Genomic DNA, 16,296 nt, shown 5'->3' on the forward strand with positions numbered 1-16,296 from the left:
TCCATCTTGTATGACGGATGGCAGAAAATTAAAGCCAATGGCGATATTCAAGCGCAAAGCTCTCCCAAATAAAAATTTCAGAAAGATGTTGTCGTCCATGTTCATGAGAAAGGCTGGATGGATGGTGGCAATTGCAAGAAATGGATCAAAAATATGGAGTTGAGACCAGGAGAACTACGCAAAGAAAAAATGTGAGGTGAGAGTGACTGCCCTTGACATCAAGGCAGCATTTGACTGAGTGTGGCAACAAGGAGCCCTAGCAAAACTGGAGTCAATGGGAATCAGGGGGAAAACTCTCTGCTGGTTGGAGGCATACCTAGCATAAAGGAAGATAGTTATGGTTGTTGGAAGCCAACCATCTCAGTTCCAGGGCATAATTGCAGGAGTTCCTCATGGTTATGTCCTAGGCCCAACCATCTTCAGCTGCTTCATCAATGACCTTCCTTCCAAAATAAGGTCAGAAGTAGGGATGCTCACTGATGATTGCACAATGTTCAGCACCATTTGCGACTCCTCAGATACTGAAGCAGTCCATGCCCAAATGCAGCAAGACCTAGACAATATCCAAGTTTGGGCTGACAAATGGCAAGTAACATTCATTCCACACAAGTGCCAGGCAATGACCATCTCCAACAAGAGAGCATCTAGCCATTGCCCCATGACTTTCAATGGCATTACCACCGCTGAATCACCCACTATCAACATCCTGGGGCTACCATTGACCAGAACTGGACTAGCCATATAAATACTATGGCATAAGAGCAGGCCAGAGGCTAGGAATGCGGCGAGTAACTCACCTCCTGACTCCCCAAAACCTGTCCTCCATCTGCAAGGCACAATTCAGGAGTGTGATGGAACGCTCTCCGCTTGCCTAGATGAGTGCAGCTCCAACAACACTCAAGCTTGACACCATCCAGGGCAAAACAGGCGCTTGATTGGCACCCCTTCCACTCCCTCCACCACCGACGAACAGTGTCAGGAGTGTGTACCAACTACAAGATACACTGCAGAACCTCACCAAGGCTCCTTAGTCAGCACCTTCCAAACCACAACCACTATCATCTAGAAGGGCAAGGGCAGCAGATACATGGGAACATCACCACCTGGAAGCTCCCATCCAAGCCATTCACCATCCTGACTTGGAACTATGCCGCTGTTCCTTCACTGTCACTGGGTCAAAATCCTGGAACTCTCTTCCTAACATCACTGTGGGTGTACCTACACCACAGGGACTGCAGCGGTTCAAGAAGGCAGCTCACCATCACCTTCTCAAGGGCAATTAGGGATGGGCAACAAATGCTGGCCTAGCCAGCGACCCCCACCATATCACATAAATGAATAATAAAGTAAAACATCTGGAACATGTTCAAATCCCACCTTGCTGATGTAATCCGTGATGTGAGATGAACTAACGTGGCAGTTATTTCTGGCAGTCTTATGAGTGTAGTTCAGCTCTTGGATGTGTGTATAAAGAAACCTCTCAAGGACAGTATGCGAAAGATAAAGGAATTGCATTTTGGAAGGCAAGGAAGCATTCACTAAAGATGGAACTATGTATGCACCCTCAATAGCATCATTATACTAATGGGTTGTAGACTTATGGAATGAACTTGATCCCAGTATTGTTGAAAAATTACTTCTAAAGTGGAATATCGAATGCCCTTGACGTTATCAAGGACAATTACTTATGCGTAATGATGCCAAAGTTACTGGTACTACCGATGATGATGAAGATAAGGAAGATCCACGCGATGTTGTTATCCAACCAGGCTGTTGGGCCTATTGTTCGGTGATTCTGATAGTGATCAGAGTGATTTTGAAGGATTTCAATGTGAAATCTAGCTAATTCATTATGGTGTAATTGTGTTGGATAAAATATATGTTGCTTGTAATATTAGAAAATTGAAATGAATACCTTAGTGTTGCTAGTTTTCACTTTATTCCACTGTGACGATCTTTTTTTAAGCCCAAATCAAGCACCCATGTCAATTCATCAAAAATGTTACCTTGTAAAAGCCAATCCCCTGACTTTTAACCTCAAAAATTCAGCTTTTACACAAGTGTAAATGGTACTCCTAAATTTCTTACAAAATTTCCCTCTACCCATTTAATTTTGTGTATTGCATATGAATAATATTTTTTGATCTATGCTTTAAAGCTGTTGATTACTCGACTTTCCTTACTCGGTCCCATGTTGGCTGATATTATTAACGGTTGCCTTTCCTCAGGTACTGTCCCTCTCTTCACCTCAAATCTGCTTTCATAGAATAGCATACAATTTCTCAGCATGGTTAGAGCAAAGGAGCAAGCCATTTGGTCTGTTGAGCCCAGGCTGGCTCTCTGAAAAAAGCAATCCAGCTAGTCTCACCTCAATCTTCCCTCTAAGCTCTGTGACCGTGCAAAAATATTTAAGGAGCCGCGCATTTAAACAAATCACCCGCACATTCCAAAAAAAGATTAGAGGGTATGCTGTGCATAATCCCTGCCCTTTCCCTGTAAACATTAAAATTTTTTCTTTTCACCACCTTTTCAGGCAATGCATTCCAGATCATAACTACTTGCCAAGAACAGTAAAGTCCTGCCACTCATGGGGGTTACGTTCTTGGAAAACATTGCAACAGAAAATTTGCAAACAGTGACTATATTTTATAATGGGAGCCAATTAAGTTCCAACCTTCAGAAAAATTAAAACATGTAGAGAATAAAAGACAAGAACAATGTTTTTAATAAACGTAAAGATGTTTAACAAAATAAATATATATATCAGTCAGACTTACCTTTATTATCAGGTTCTCAAGCAGAATTTGATGGGCTTGGAGGTGAAGTTGGTGAATGTTTACCTGAAGGTGGAGGTGGAGGGACTGGGTGAGGTAGATGTTGATGTGGCAAGAGATTAAAGAAAAAGTTATCTTTGACTGCTTTGCCTTTTGCTTTTCAATCTTGTAAAGTTCTCGATAAGGAGCAATAGCAGTGTCAATCACTCTACAAAAGACAATGCTTCTTTCCATGTCTGTGTCATAGCCAGCCACCTGTTTTTTCAATTCTTCAGCTGACCTTATGAGCTCTGTCATTGTCCTGGGTGCTGATTGAGCTTTCTTAGGCTCTTCTTCCTCCTTCTCCATATATTCACCTGATTTCATCAGTTCCACCAATTCTTCCATAAGGAGTTCCGTTTGATGAGACTGAAGCAACTCCTCTACTTCACCTGTGGCCAGGCCTTCAAATCCCTCCTCTCCAACTGGTTTTGCCAACTCAACAATCTTCACTTCAGTATTCACATTGGGGAATCTTGTGAAATCATTGACAGCCTTAGGCCAAACTTTTTTTCCAGCGGGCATTTATGGTTGATTCTGGGACCTTATCCCATGCATCCTTAATTATTCCTATTGATGTTATGATGTTGAATTCCTTCAACAATCATGGACAGTGGTTAAAGGATTTGTTCTTATAATATTGAGAATGTGGCCGTAACTACTACAGGTGTAGTAAGTTTTGAAGGTTGCAATGACCCACTGGCCCATTTTCTGGATAAGTCATGCCAAATTGGGTGTAAAAACAAAATTTCAGCATCTGGATAGATCTGCAAGAAAGGGTGAATGTCCAGGAGCATTATTCAGGATAAGTAGGATCTTATAAGACGAGTTTATTCTTCTCAAATAAGCCCTGACCTCATGCTGTAATCAATTTTCAAACCAGCCTTCAAACACTGCTGCTGAAACCCAACACTGCTGTTAGCCTTCCAAAAAACTGGTAGATGTGATTTTTTTTTTCCTTTAAGAGCTCGAGGGTCTTCTGACTTATAAACCAGCATTGCTTTTCCACTTATAACCAGCCACATTGGCACATTAACCTGCCTCTTATGGCTTTAAAATCAGATGCTGCCATTTCTTGTTTGGATACGTAAGCCCTATTTGGCATTTTCTTCCAGAACAGGCCAGTTTCACCTGTGTTGAAGACATGCTCTGCCTGGTACCCTCTTTCCTCAATGCATTTCTGCAGCACCTTGGGAAACTCTCCTGCAGCTGCATGGTCAGCTAATACAGCCTCCCCCGCCAACTACACATCATGCAGACCAAAACACTTCAAAACATCCTGTGCTGGCTGAGAATCCTCTGGAGGGTGAAGGAGGGCCCTACTTCATTATCACCAGTAGAGTCAGCACCACCCTCTTTACTACCTTTTATGTGTTGGTACAATGCAAGTGCATTATTTCTAATAATTGGAAGTTTTTTTCATGCTTGTGCTCTAACCACATGAACTTTAGTAAATTTAGTAAGTTTCTTCCAAGTGTGGATCTCCCCTGCTTACAAAAGGTAACCTGGCAGGGCGACTACCAGGAATACTAACACTGACCCTTATTTTATTATCAGACCACCTAATATACCTAATTGTAGGTTCATTAACACTGTATTCCCTGGCCAACATGATAGCATTAGTGCTGCGTTTCAGCCTATCTAATAATGACACTTTTTGGCACATGTCATTCCTTTTCTAGGACTTATACTGCTTGGATCAGATTCATTCATTTTTCAATAATGGTGACTTAAAGATTGCCCAGATACTGTCCTGTACTATGGACACAAATGAACTCATAACCACTATGAACACTCACATGCAAACACTCCAGAAAGCGACCTATGTGCAGTGCACAACTTCTAATCTGGGAAATACGTCATGGGCGCCATCTGTATCTTTTTTTAATACTAATTTTGGTGCTTTTTTCTTTTTATGACTCCAACTTTTCTTGTTTTTCCCTGAAAACCACGGATGAGCGAACATCTGCATCAGATCTGCAGTCGGTGAAATGTTGAATGTAATGTTTTGTGAGGGTGAGTGAATTGACGCATGACGAAGATGCATTTGAAAAGAAGCACTTCCTCTTTACTGCCATCAAATATTAGCCCAGATTATGTGTTCAAGTCTATTGTGGGATATGAACCCAGTGGGGTATGAACCCAGTGGGGCATGTGACTCAGGTAACTTGAGTCAGTGACCAGGAGGTCCTGAGTTTATGCCTGGTCCAAATTAGCCAAACTAACCTGACGTAGGAGAGGGGATTGCACAATTAGCATAAGTGTTTTTGGTCTACAGAAGGAGAAAAATTCAACAACGGTTGACTATAAGCCATCCCTGAAGTGCTATTTGTGGAGCTATGTGTATACAGGTGACTGGATAATCTGTTTCAGTATTTTGCTTGAGACGTAAGTATTGATCAGGATACTGGAAGAATTCTCCTGCTTCTCTTTGAACAGTATCGTGATCATTTACATTTGGTTTAATGCCTTGCCTGAAAGATTGCACTTCACATACTGCAACAACCTATCAGTACTGCACTGAAGTGTCAGCTAAGATTATGTGCCTAAATCGTGCAGTGGAGTTGAAGTTAGGACCTCTTGGCTTAGAGGAGAGAATGCTACCAATGAACTAAGGCTAATGGATCAGAGCAACCTAGTTTTAATCACAGATTGAGATTGTTGATTCCAGTCAGGCCATGAATGGTACACCATAGTTGGATTCAGCATTCCTGGGCTAGGAAAAGGAAACTACTGGCTTAATTCCTTCTCTGGTTTCCAGTGACAGTTCCTGGAAGAGAGATTAGGCTCAATTGTGATGACTTTGTAGTTGAATGGCATGACAATATTCACGCCTTGGGTCACACGCTTGAAAGATAGTCATTCGATTGATGTACTAAAGGGCTACTGGAACTCATAAAAGTATACAGTAGTATGGTTCTGCTCCTTACCAGCAAGACAAAAAAGAAGAGAATACTGGAAGCTACTTAGGAGCTCGAGGAAGAATAGTTAACAGTTAATTTGACAAAATATCATGGAAGCTGAAAATTTGAAATTAAAACTGGAAATTGCTCAGCATGCCAGACAGCAGCTGTGGAGATGAAACAGTTAACATTTCAGGTTGATGATCTTTCATCAGAACAGCAGAAACCATATCCCTGATGGTGACAATGATGATGAACAAAGAGACTAAACCAAAAGGAGAAAGACTAACCAAAAACTGTTAACCATCAAGGGCTTAAATGAAACCTGTGGAATTGGTAGGGTGCAGGTAATGTTGCAGCAGTTCACAAGGCATAAAAAGCTTCTGTATTTTCCTGAATTCAAAGCATGGCATTTTCACATTGTAAGAATGATTAATGTGTTTCTCAGTAATTATGGGAAGAAGAGGGTATTCCCTTACCCCTTTTCACCCTCCTTCAGGCAATAGTGTAAATTGTAGGGTTAACTAATTTAAATGAGAGGCATTCAGGCTGGCCTAGGGAAGAGGCAGAGACCTGGTGCAGAAACAAGTTTTATAAAAAGCTGCTTAAAGATGCAATGGAGAAAGCAGGCAACCCGGTAACAAAAATGGTAGCCAGATCATAGAGAGTCCAGTGCCTGGACTTTGCTTTAGGTTTTTTACTGAAAATAATTCATGGCTTTATTTGAAATTTTGCTGAACTAAATGTATTTTTCCCCTTAGGGGCAAATGCGGTGTTTCACTTTTGAACGAAACAGAGTCAGTGGCCTGCTATTTGGAAAAAGAGGTAAAGTATTGACCATTGTTTTTGATATTGTTATGACAGACATTTGCTCAAAAATACCTTCCAGGAACTTTTTGTGGGTGTTGAAATTTGGACTCCAGCCATGTTCTGCATCTTTTCTATGTAAAAAAAAGTAATATTGCTGCATTTGAAAAATTGAAATGTAGGGATGTTAGTGATTCAAAGGGCACTGATATACTTATCTCTCTCTATACCATGTTATCATTAGTAATACTATGATTAGAGATTCTCAAACAGTAACAAAACGGCATAGTTAATGGAATATTGGAGTTTATCTGTGATGAACTAGAAGGGTTGCTGACTTTACATAGAATAACTGCTGAAGTGTGAATCTCAGAACCCACAGCAAATCCCTGGATCTTTAGAACACTTACAGCACAGGAGGAAGTCATCTTGTCTATCATGTTCATGCCAGAGCTTTGCGAGAACAACCCAGTGCTAATTTCACTGCATTGTGCACTCTCAGTAGCCCACATCTTCCTTTGTTTCAAATATTTATCTGATTTTTCCTTGATGCAATGGTTTTTGCCCTCAACCAGTTCCTAAGGCAAAGCATTCCGTGCTTCGATATTCTATGTAAAGGAATTTCTCTTGATGTCTCTGTTTTAGTGACAATTTTAAATTGATGACCACTTATTTCACACTCTATAATTAGTGAAAATAGTCTTTTCCTATTCACCCAATCAAAACCTTGATAATTAAAAAATGTATATTAATCAATTTCTTAACCATGTCTGTCCAACAATAATAGCAATTTGCATTTAAAATTGCAGCAGGTTGGATATTTTTTATCTACTTTAGAGAATAAAGAATTGGCATCTGGATGTGATAAAATTGGCCAAAATTTGACATTTTAACGTTTTTAGTGGCCTCATGTAAAATTTGAAACAGTGCTTTGAGAGAGATGCTTCTGATACATCCCCAAAAAGGTGTAATGGTTTAATTCCAATGTTTATCTTCATAAGAAGTAGGTGAGACTTATTTTGAGGTACCCTATTACGTTTGAGTAGTAATTTATTATTTAAATAACATAAATTCTTTACCTGGTTTTAATGACACTCATTGATAGACAGTAAGGAACCTTGATTTGTACCCAGAAGTCATCTGGTGTAGTTTTTACTTTACAACTTATTGTAAACGAACTATCATATTTTTCCTGATATTACTGTGGGATACTTTAAAATAGGCTTATGTTTGTGTGTGTGTGTGTGTGTGTGTGTGTGTGTGTGTGTATGTTTCTGTGTTTGTGAATAATTTAAGTAAACTGCAGACTGTTAGACTGCAAGGTTAGAATCATCAGAGGGGTTAAGTGTAAAAAACAGGTAATTGAAATGCTAATGGACAAGCCAAGTAAAATTAAATTTGCATTTTTAGTTAAGTGGAGAGGCTGTTGGCTTTTCAAAGGGACATGGTAAGATGTTTACAACCGGCAAAGATAAATAAGGCAAAGTTATTATGTTTGTTTTTCCCAAAAGTGCTGGCTATAATGACAGCACAAAAGATTTTTTATATTCTGGAAAAAGTAAATTCCAAAGACAGGTGGAAACAATGGGATTTACAGATCAAAAAGGAGAAAATATATTTAAAGAAAGATGGAAAGCTGAATGGGGTGTGGCCATGTGAGATCTTGACTGTGTGAAACAAACTTATGGAAAAAACCTCTAGCCGCCCTGGAGAAGTTTGCTGTTCTAGTACCAAGGTGTTAAAAGCCTTTGGAGTTTCACTGTCAAGTGAGAGGGAGAGAAAAGCTGTGAAATACCTCCCTTACAGCAACAGGGGCTGCTTGTGGTAATCTTGCTGGATGTTTTATAGATTAATAATCTCTTTTGGACTGTTGCCTGAAAGGGGTGTGTAGTTGGGAGTCTAGTTAAGTAGAAATTTTAGGAACTGTTATAAGACTAAATAACTGTGTAACTGTAATCTTGTGTGTGTTTAACTTTTTCTTTTCTGGGGTCTGCCATACCTCAAACCCACACCCTGGCGCTGCAACGCTCCAAACCCTCCCTACTACCCTGAGGCCCTGATCCAGCAATCTCCCCCATGGAAGGTATGCGTTGACGTCATGGCAGCGCATGCACAATAAGCTCCAAGGCTGCAAGAAGCAAAAGAAGTGAATAATCTTTTTAATGTGGACCAATATTTTCCATGCTATGATAAAAACACAAAATTCTGGAAATACCCAGGAGATCAGGCACAGATGTGGACAGAGAAACAGTTAACGTTTGAGGTCAATGATGATTTGTTACAACTGGAAGAAGTGAAGGTCTGTGGTGGAGTGGAGGGCAGGAATGAGTAGATAACAAAAGGGATGATAGGAGTGCAAAGTAAAAATCGGATAATTGAACAAGTAAATGAACAACAGATGGGTCTGGATGAATTGTAAATGGCAATGTCAGAACCTGCTTTCTGAAAAATGGGAGCAGTGATTTTAATCTGAAGTTATTGAACTCATTAAGCCATTTTACAACCTTTCAGACTCATAAGACCATAAGACATAGGAGCAGAAATTAGGCCATTCGGCTCATCAAGTCTGCTCCGCCATTCCATCATGGCTGATAAGTTTCTCAACCCCATTCTCCCTGTAACCTTTGATTCCCATACCAATCAAGAACCTATCTATCTCGGTCTTAAATACACTCAATGACCTAGCCTCCACAGCCTTCTGTGGCAATAACTTCCATAGATTCACCACTCTCTGGTTAAAGAAGTTTCTCCTCATCTCTGTTCTAAAAGGTCTTCCCTTTACTCTGAGGCTGTGCCCTCGTGTCCTAGTCTTTCCTACTAATGGAAACATCTTCCCCACGTCCACTCTATCCAGGCCTTTCAGTATTCTGTAAGTTTCCATCAGATCCCCCTCATCCTTCTAAACTCCATCGAATATAGAACCAGAGTCCTCAAACGTTCCTCATATGTTAAGCCTTTCATTTCTGGAATCATTCTCGTGAACCTCCTCTGAACCCTCTCCAGGGCCAGCACATCCTTCCTGAGATACGGGGCCCAAAATTGCTCACAATATTCTAAATGTGGTCTGACCAGAGCCTTATAAAGCCTCAGCAGCACATCCCTGCTTTTATATTCTAGTCCTTTCAAAATAAATGGCAACATTGCATTTGCCTTCCTAACTACCGACTCAGCCTGCAAGTTAACCTTAAGAGAATCTTGGACTAGGACTCCCAAGTCCCTTTGCACTCCAGATTTCTGAATTCTCTCCCCATTTAGAAAATAGTCTATGCCTCTATTCTTCCTACCAAAGTGCATGACCTCACACTTCCCCACGTTGTATTCCATCTGCCACTTCTTTGCCCATTCTCCTAACCTGTCCAAATCCTTCTTCAGCCTCCCCGCCTCCTCAATACTACCTGTCCCTCCAACTATCTTTGTATCATCTGTAAACCTAGCCAGGATGCCCTCAGCTCCTTCATCTAGATTATTAATGTATAAAGTGAGAAGTTGTGGTCCCAACACTGACCCCTGCGGAACTCCACTAGTCACCGGCCACCGTCCTGAGAAGGACCCCCTTATCCCCACTCTCTGCGTCCTGCCAGACAGCCAATCTTCTATCCATGCTTGTGCCTTGCCTCTAACACCATGGGCTCTTATATTACTGAGCTGCCTCCTGTGCGGCACCTTGTCAAAGGCCTTCTGGAAGTCCAAGTAGATAACATCCATTGGCTCTCCTTTGTCTAACCTACTCGTTACCTCCTCAAAGAATTCTAACAGATTTGTCAGGCATGACCTCCCCTTGATGAAGCCATGCTGACTTTGCCCGATTTTACCATGCACGTCCAATTATTCTGAAATTTCATCCTTAATAATGGACTCTAAAATCTTACCAACAACCAAGGTCAGGCTAATCGGCCTGTAAATTCCTGTCTTTTGCCTCACTCCCTTCTTAAACGTGGGGGATACATTAGTGATTTTCCAGTCCTCTGGGACCCTCCCTGACTCCAGTGATTCCTGAAAGATCACCACTAACGCCTCCACTATCTCTTCAACTATCTCCTTCAGAGCTCTGGGGTGTAATCCATCTGGTCCAGGTGATTTATCCACCTTCAGATCTTTCAGTTTTCCTAGCACCTTCTCCTTGATAATGGCCACCATGCTCACCTCTGCCCCCCGACTCTTTTGAACTTTGGGGATGTCACTCGTGTCTTCCACTGACGCAAAGTACCTATTTAGTTCCTGCGCCATTTCTTTGTTCCCCACTACTACTTCTCCAGCCTCATTTTCCAGCGGCCCAATGTCCACTTTTGCCTGCCTCTTACCCTTTATATATCTAAAAAAAAAACTCTTGCAATCTTCTTTTATATTACTGGCTAGTTTACCCTCATATTTAATATTCTCCCTCCTTATTTCTTTTTTAGTTGTCCTCTGTTGGTCTTTGTAGGCTTCCCAATCCCCTGGTTTCCCACTGCTCTTTGCTGCATTGTATGTTTTTTCTTTAGCTTTTATGCTGTCCCTGACTTCCCTTGTCAGCCATGGTTGCCTGGTCCTCCCTTTAGTATGCTTCTTCTTCCTAGGGATGAATTTTTGCTGTGAATCCCAAATTACTCCCACAAACTCCTGCCATTGCTGTTCCTCTGTCTTTCCTGCTAGGCTCATCTCCCAGTCAATTCTGACTCATTGAAAGGTGAGGTGCTGTCCCTCATTGAGTGTCATTGCAACAGTGTTGGAGGCCAAGGCCAGTGTGGGTGTAGGATGGAGAATTAAAATGGCATGTGACGAGCAGCTCAGGTCGTGCATGTGGACTGAATGGAAGTGTTGAGCAGGTGATCGTCCAATCTGTTTCGTTGCCTCATGATAGAGGAAACTTATTGTGGGGTAGCTAATGCACTCTAGTGAAATGAGAAAGGGTATAAGTGAATTACTCTTTCACCTGGAATAAGTGCCTGGAGCATTTGATAGTTGCCGTAGAAAGGGGAGCAGGTATTGGTGGTAATAGAAGAATGGACCAGGGAATGGTGCACAGGGAATGGCACTTGGAAATGCTGAAAGGGGAGAGGCGGATGTGTTTGGTGGGAACATTGCTCTTGAGATAGTGGAGGATGATCTGTTCAATGTGGAGGATGCTAGGGAAGCTGAGGACAAAAAGGGCCCTATTTTGTGTCTGGGAGGGAGGGGAAGAAGTGAGGATAGAATGCCAGAAATGAAATAGACTCCGACAGATGCCCTGTCAACCACAGTAGAGAGGAATCCACAGTTAAGGGAAAAGGCAGACTTATCGGAAACATTGGTGTGAAGGTAGCATCGTCAGAACAGATGTAATGGAGGTAAGAAAAGCTGTGATAATGGAGTAGAGTCGCTGCAGGAAGCAGAATGGGAGGAAGTGTAGTCAAGTGGCTACAGAAGTCAGTGGGCATATAGTAGATGTTGGTTAACCACCCATCCCTGATTGACAGCTTCCTTTATTTTCTTTCCTTATTACCTGTTTACACTTCCATCCGTGAGCAGATGACTGGGAAACAATCGCAACCAAGGTAGCAAAAGAACCAAAGGTAACATGAGGGAAACCTTTTTTACACCGTCAGTGATTAGGAATGCACTGCCTGAGTAAGTGGTGGAGGAATTGGATAATTATCTCAAACATTTGTGGGACTATGAGGAAATGGGAGGTAGTGAGACTAACTGATTTTTTCTTGTAGAGGGCATGCAGGAATATGAAGGGCTGAATGGCCACCTTATGTGCTGTAAATATTCTGATTCAAAATTGGGGAAGGGAGAATCATCCGGATGGACCATGTGAAGCCAAAGGAGGGGTGGAAATTGGAAGCCACGTTGATTAAATTTTTTAGTGAGAGCAGGAATTAGTTATCAATGTGCTGGAAAAAGGTGAGGGAGAGGACAAAGCATGTTCCACATATGCCTGAAAAGGCAGACATAGCTATGCAGGTTCCCAAAGTGACACCTTTCATTTGGAAGAAGTAAGTGGAGTCAAAGGAGAAGTTGTTGAGTCAGGTAGCGTGTGTTGTTGAGTCAGGTAGAGATTGGTTGGGCTTCCATTGAAGAAAGAAGCAGAAGAGATTGTTCTGTTGGGGCGGAGGTTTAGAGGGGCTGAATGTCCATGCTGAAAAGTAGAAGGTACGGGATAGGAAATTTTAAAAAATTGGCTAAAAGATAAAAAAAAGAAAGACTTGCATCTTTTCATGACCACTGAATGCTTGTGTTTTACAGCCAATAGAAGTATTTTTAAAGTATTGTTATGTAAGAAAAGGGGTAGCCAATATGTACACAGCAAACTCCCACAATAGCAATGTTATAATGACCATGTGATTTTGAATATTTGCTAGGACACCAGGGATAACAGCGCTGCTCTTTTTTGAAGTAGTGCCATGATTCTTTAACATCCACCCAAACCGGTAGACGGTTTCATCTGGTTTAACGTTTCATCTGAAAGATGGCACCTTCAACAGTGCAGTCCCCCCTCAGCACTGCACTGGAGTGTCAGCCTTGATTTTTGTACTCAAGTCCTGCAATGGGACTGAGCCTGGAACTTTCTGACTCAGGCAAGAATGCTACTAACTGAGCCACTGATGAGTGGTGGATGATATCAGAAGAGTTGAGGTTTGGTTGGAAGACACCAGACAAGGGAAGAAAAAAATAAGAGCTAAGATGGGAAGAAATCAGTTCCTTAGGGCAAGAGCAGGCCAGAACTGAGTCAGCCAGAACAGTACTGATTGTGGATCTTGGGATGGTGATAGAAGTGGGCTGTGTGAGATTGGGTGGCTGTGAAGTTGGGGGCTATGGTGGGAGTCGGGGGCAGAGGTGGAGATCTCTAGAAAAAATAAGGTCAGTGATAGTCTGGGAATTGATAGTTCAGTGTCCATGGTTGGGGTTGGGAGGAAGAAATATCAAGGTAGAGATCTGTTTGCCAAACAACAGTACTGCCCTTCATAACATTAAACTTTTATTGTCCTGGCCAATAATCCCTCAACCCATATAACCAAAACAGGTCACAAATGCTATTTGTGGGACCTTGCTGTGTGCAAATTTGACCGCCATGTTTCCAACATTACAATATTGACTGCAGTTCAAAAGCACCACATTTGTTGTTAAATGCTTTGGGATGCCCTAATGTTGTGCAAGGTGCTATGTCAATGCAAGTTGATCTTTATCTTGCTTTCTTTACTTCCTTTATTCCTCTGGTTGCTTTTTTTTGTAGCTTGCTTTCTTGCTCTTGCTGATCTTTTTTCCTTTTCTGTGATTTCTCCCACGCCATTAATTTGTTTTCAAACAAAAACAAAAACAGCTGGAAAAACTCAGCAGGTCTGACAGCATCTGCGGAGAGGAATACAGTTAATATGACTCTCCATCAGAACTAAGGAAATATAGAAATGTGGTGAAATATAAGCTGGTTGAGGGTGGTGGGACAGGTGGTGCTGGATAGAGGGTCAGTGATAGGTGGAGGCAAAGAAGAGATTGCCAAAGGTGTCATAGACAAAGGACAAAGGGGTGTTGACGGTGGTGATATTATCTAAGGAATGTGCTAATTAAGGGTAGAAAGCAGGACAAGCAAGTGACAGATGGCCCTAGCGGGGGTGGGGTGGGGGGAAGGGATCGAAATGGGCTAAAAGGTGGAGATAAAATGATAGATTGAAATAAATTTAAAAATAGGTTGGAAAAGAAAAATATATTTAAAAAATTATAAATTATTGGAAAAAGGGGGATCGGAAAGGGGGTGGGGATGGAGGAGAGAGGTCATGATCTGAAGTCATGTTGAACTCAATGTTAAGTCCGGAAGGCTGTAGAGTATCTAGTCGGAAGATGAGGTGCTGTTCCTCCAGTTTGCGTTGAGCTTCACTGGAACATTGCATCAGGCCAAGGACGGACATGTGGGCATGAGAACAGGGTGGTGTGTTGAAATGGCAAGCGACAGGGAGGTCTGGGCCATGCTTGCAGACAGACCGAAGGTGTTCTGCAAAGCGGTCACCCAGTCTGTGTTTAGCCTCTCCAATGTAGAGGAGGCAGCATTGGGAGCAGCGAATGCAGTAGACTAAATTGAGGGAAGTGCAAGTGAAGTGCTGCTTCACTTGAAAGGAGTGTTTGGGCCCTTGGACGGGGAGGAGGGGGGAAGTAAAGGGGCAGGTGTTACACCTTCTGTGGTTGCATGGGAAGGTGCCGTGGGAGGGGGTTGAGGTGTAGGGGGTGATGGAGGAGTGAACCAGGGTGTCCCGGAAGGAACGATCCCTGCGGAATGCCACCAGAGGGGGTGAAGAGAAGATGTGTTTGGTGGTGGCATCATGCTAGAGTTGGCGGAAATGGCGGAAGATGATCCTTTGAATGTGGAAGCTGGTGGGGTGATAAGTGAGGACAAGGGGGACCCTATCATGGTTCTGGGAGAGAGAGGAAGGAGTGAGGGTGGATGTGCGGGAGATGGGCCAGACACGATTGAGGGCCCTGTCAACCACCATAGCTGGAAAACCTCGGTTAAAGAAGAAGGAAGACATTTCGGAAGAACTGTTTTGGAAAGTGGCATCAACAGAACAGATGCGACGGAGGCAAAGGAACTGAGAGAATGGGATGGAGTCCTTACAGGAAGCGCGGTGTGAGGAGCTGTAGTTGAGGTAGCTGTGGGAGTCGTTAGGCTTGTAATGAATATTGGTGGACAGTCTATCACCAGAAATTGAGACTGAGAGTTCAAGGAAGGGAAGGGAAGTGTCAGTGATGGACCACGTGAAAATGATGGAGGGGTGGAAATTGGAAGCAAAATTAATAGATTTTTCCAGATCCGGAGGAGAGCATGGAGCGGCACCGAAGCAGTCATCGATATACCGGAGAAAGAGTTGTGGGAGGGGGCCTGAGTAGGACTGGAACAAGGAATGTTCCACATCACTCATAAAGAGACAGGCATAACTGGGGCCCATGCGGGTATCCATAGCGACACCTTTTGGAGGAAGTGAGAGGAGTTGAAGGAGAAATTGTTCAGTGAGAGAACAAGTTCAGCCAGATGGAGGAGAGTAGTGGTGGATAGGGATTGTTCAGGCCTCTGTTCGAGGAAGAAGCGGAGAGCCCTCAGACCATCCTTTGTTATAATTGTCATTGATATTTAGAAAAAGACTTTGATTTGAAAATGCTGTTGTATTGTGGATGTTGCAAAAAATAAATTTTGAAAGATAGCAGTTTAGTTGTGCTCCATTTTGAAACTTGTTTACGCCCACAACAAGATGGGAGTAGTATTTTGGGAGGGCGAAAGTACTGCTTATCTTCCTTACAAGAGCAGAACTAATCAAGCTGCAGGAGTTGGAGGTCGATTATTGGACTGGTAACAATAGCATGATTTGAACAATAGCTACTGCTAGTCTGATTTTTTTTGTTTTATTGATTTTATTTAAATAGAAACAATAATTCACCACTCTTCAACTTTTCAACTTTGTAAAGGTTATAATGAGTTGTCCATATGCAAGTGTATTCCTGGATTAATCTGTCCTGTTTTAGAATTTAGCAAAGCTTTGGTTTAATTATTATATACTTAATCCAGAGACTACACCTCTGTTGATAACTACCAAAGCTTGCCAGCTAGAGTGTGTTTTTAAAAATTCATTCTTGGGAAGTGGGCGTTGCTTGTGTCATGCTCCAGTATATTATGAACTTCCAGACCGTACTTAAAAAATTTTGAATAAAAACCGCACTGTTAAAAAGGCTATTGCAACCCATGTGACTTTTGGCGTAACAACTCCATTCTATCCTGAGACTCAAGCAAATGCCTAATTAAGTATGGACATCAACAGTCATCCAAGAAA

The 16,296-nt window shown here is 42.2% G+C and overlaps 1 protein-coding gene across 6 annotated transcripts in view; it reads left to right on the forward strand.

Annotated features, from left to right (window-relative positions):
* The window catches only part of mta3 (metastasis associated 1 family, member 3), a 269,132-nt gene that overhangs the window by 79,124 nt on the left and 173,712 nt on the right, over positions 1-16,296 (forward strand). For all 6 annotated transcript variants that reach the window (XM_041175785.1, XM_041175791.1, XM_041175799.1 and 3 more), the window contains one exon: positions 6,478-6,541. In XM_041175785.1, coding sequence (XP_041031719.1) covers positions 6,478-6,541 — 64 coding nt within the window. The remainder of the gene's footprint in view (positions 1-6,477; positions 6,542-16,296) is intronic.

Source organism: Carcharodon carcharias, chromosome 2 (assembly GCF_017639515.1).
Source record: "Carcharodon carcharias isolate sCarCar2 chromosome 2, sCarCar2.pri, whole genome shotgun sequence".
Lineage (NCBI taxonomy): Eukaryota > Metazoa > Chordata > Chondrichthyes > Lamniformes > Lamnidae > Carcharodon > Carcharodon carcharias.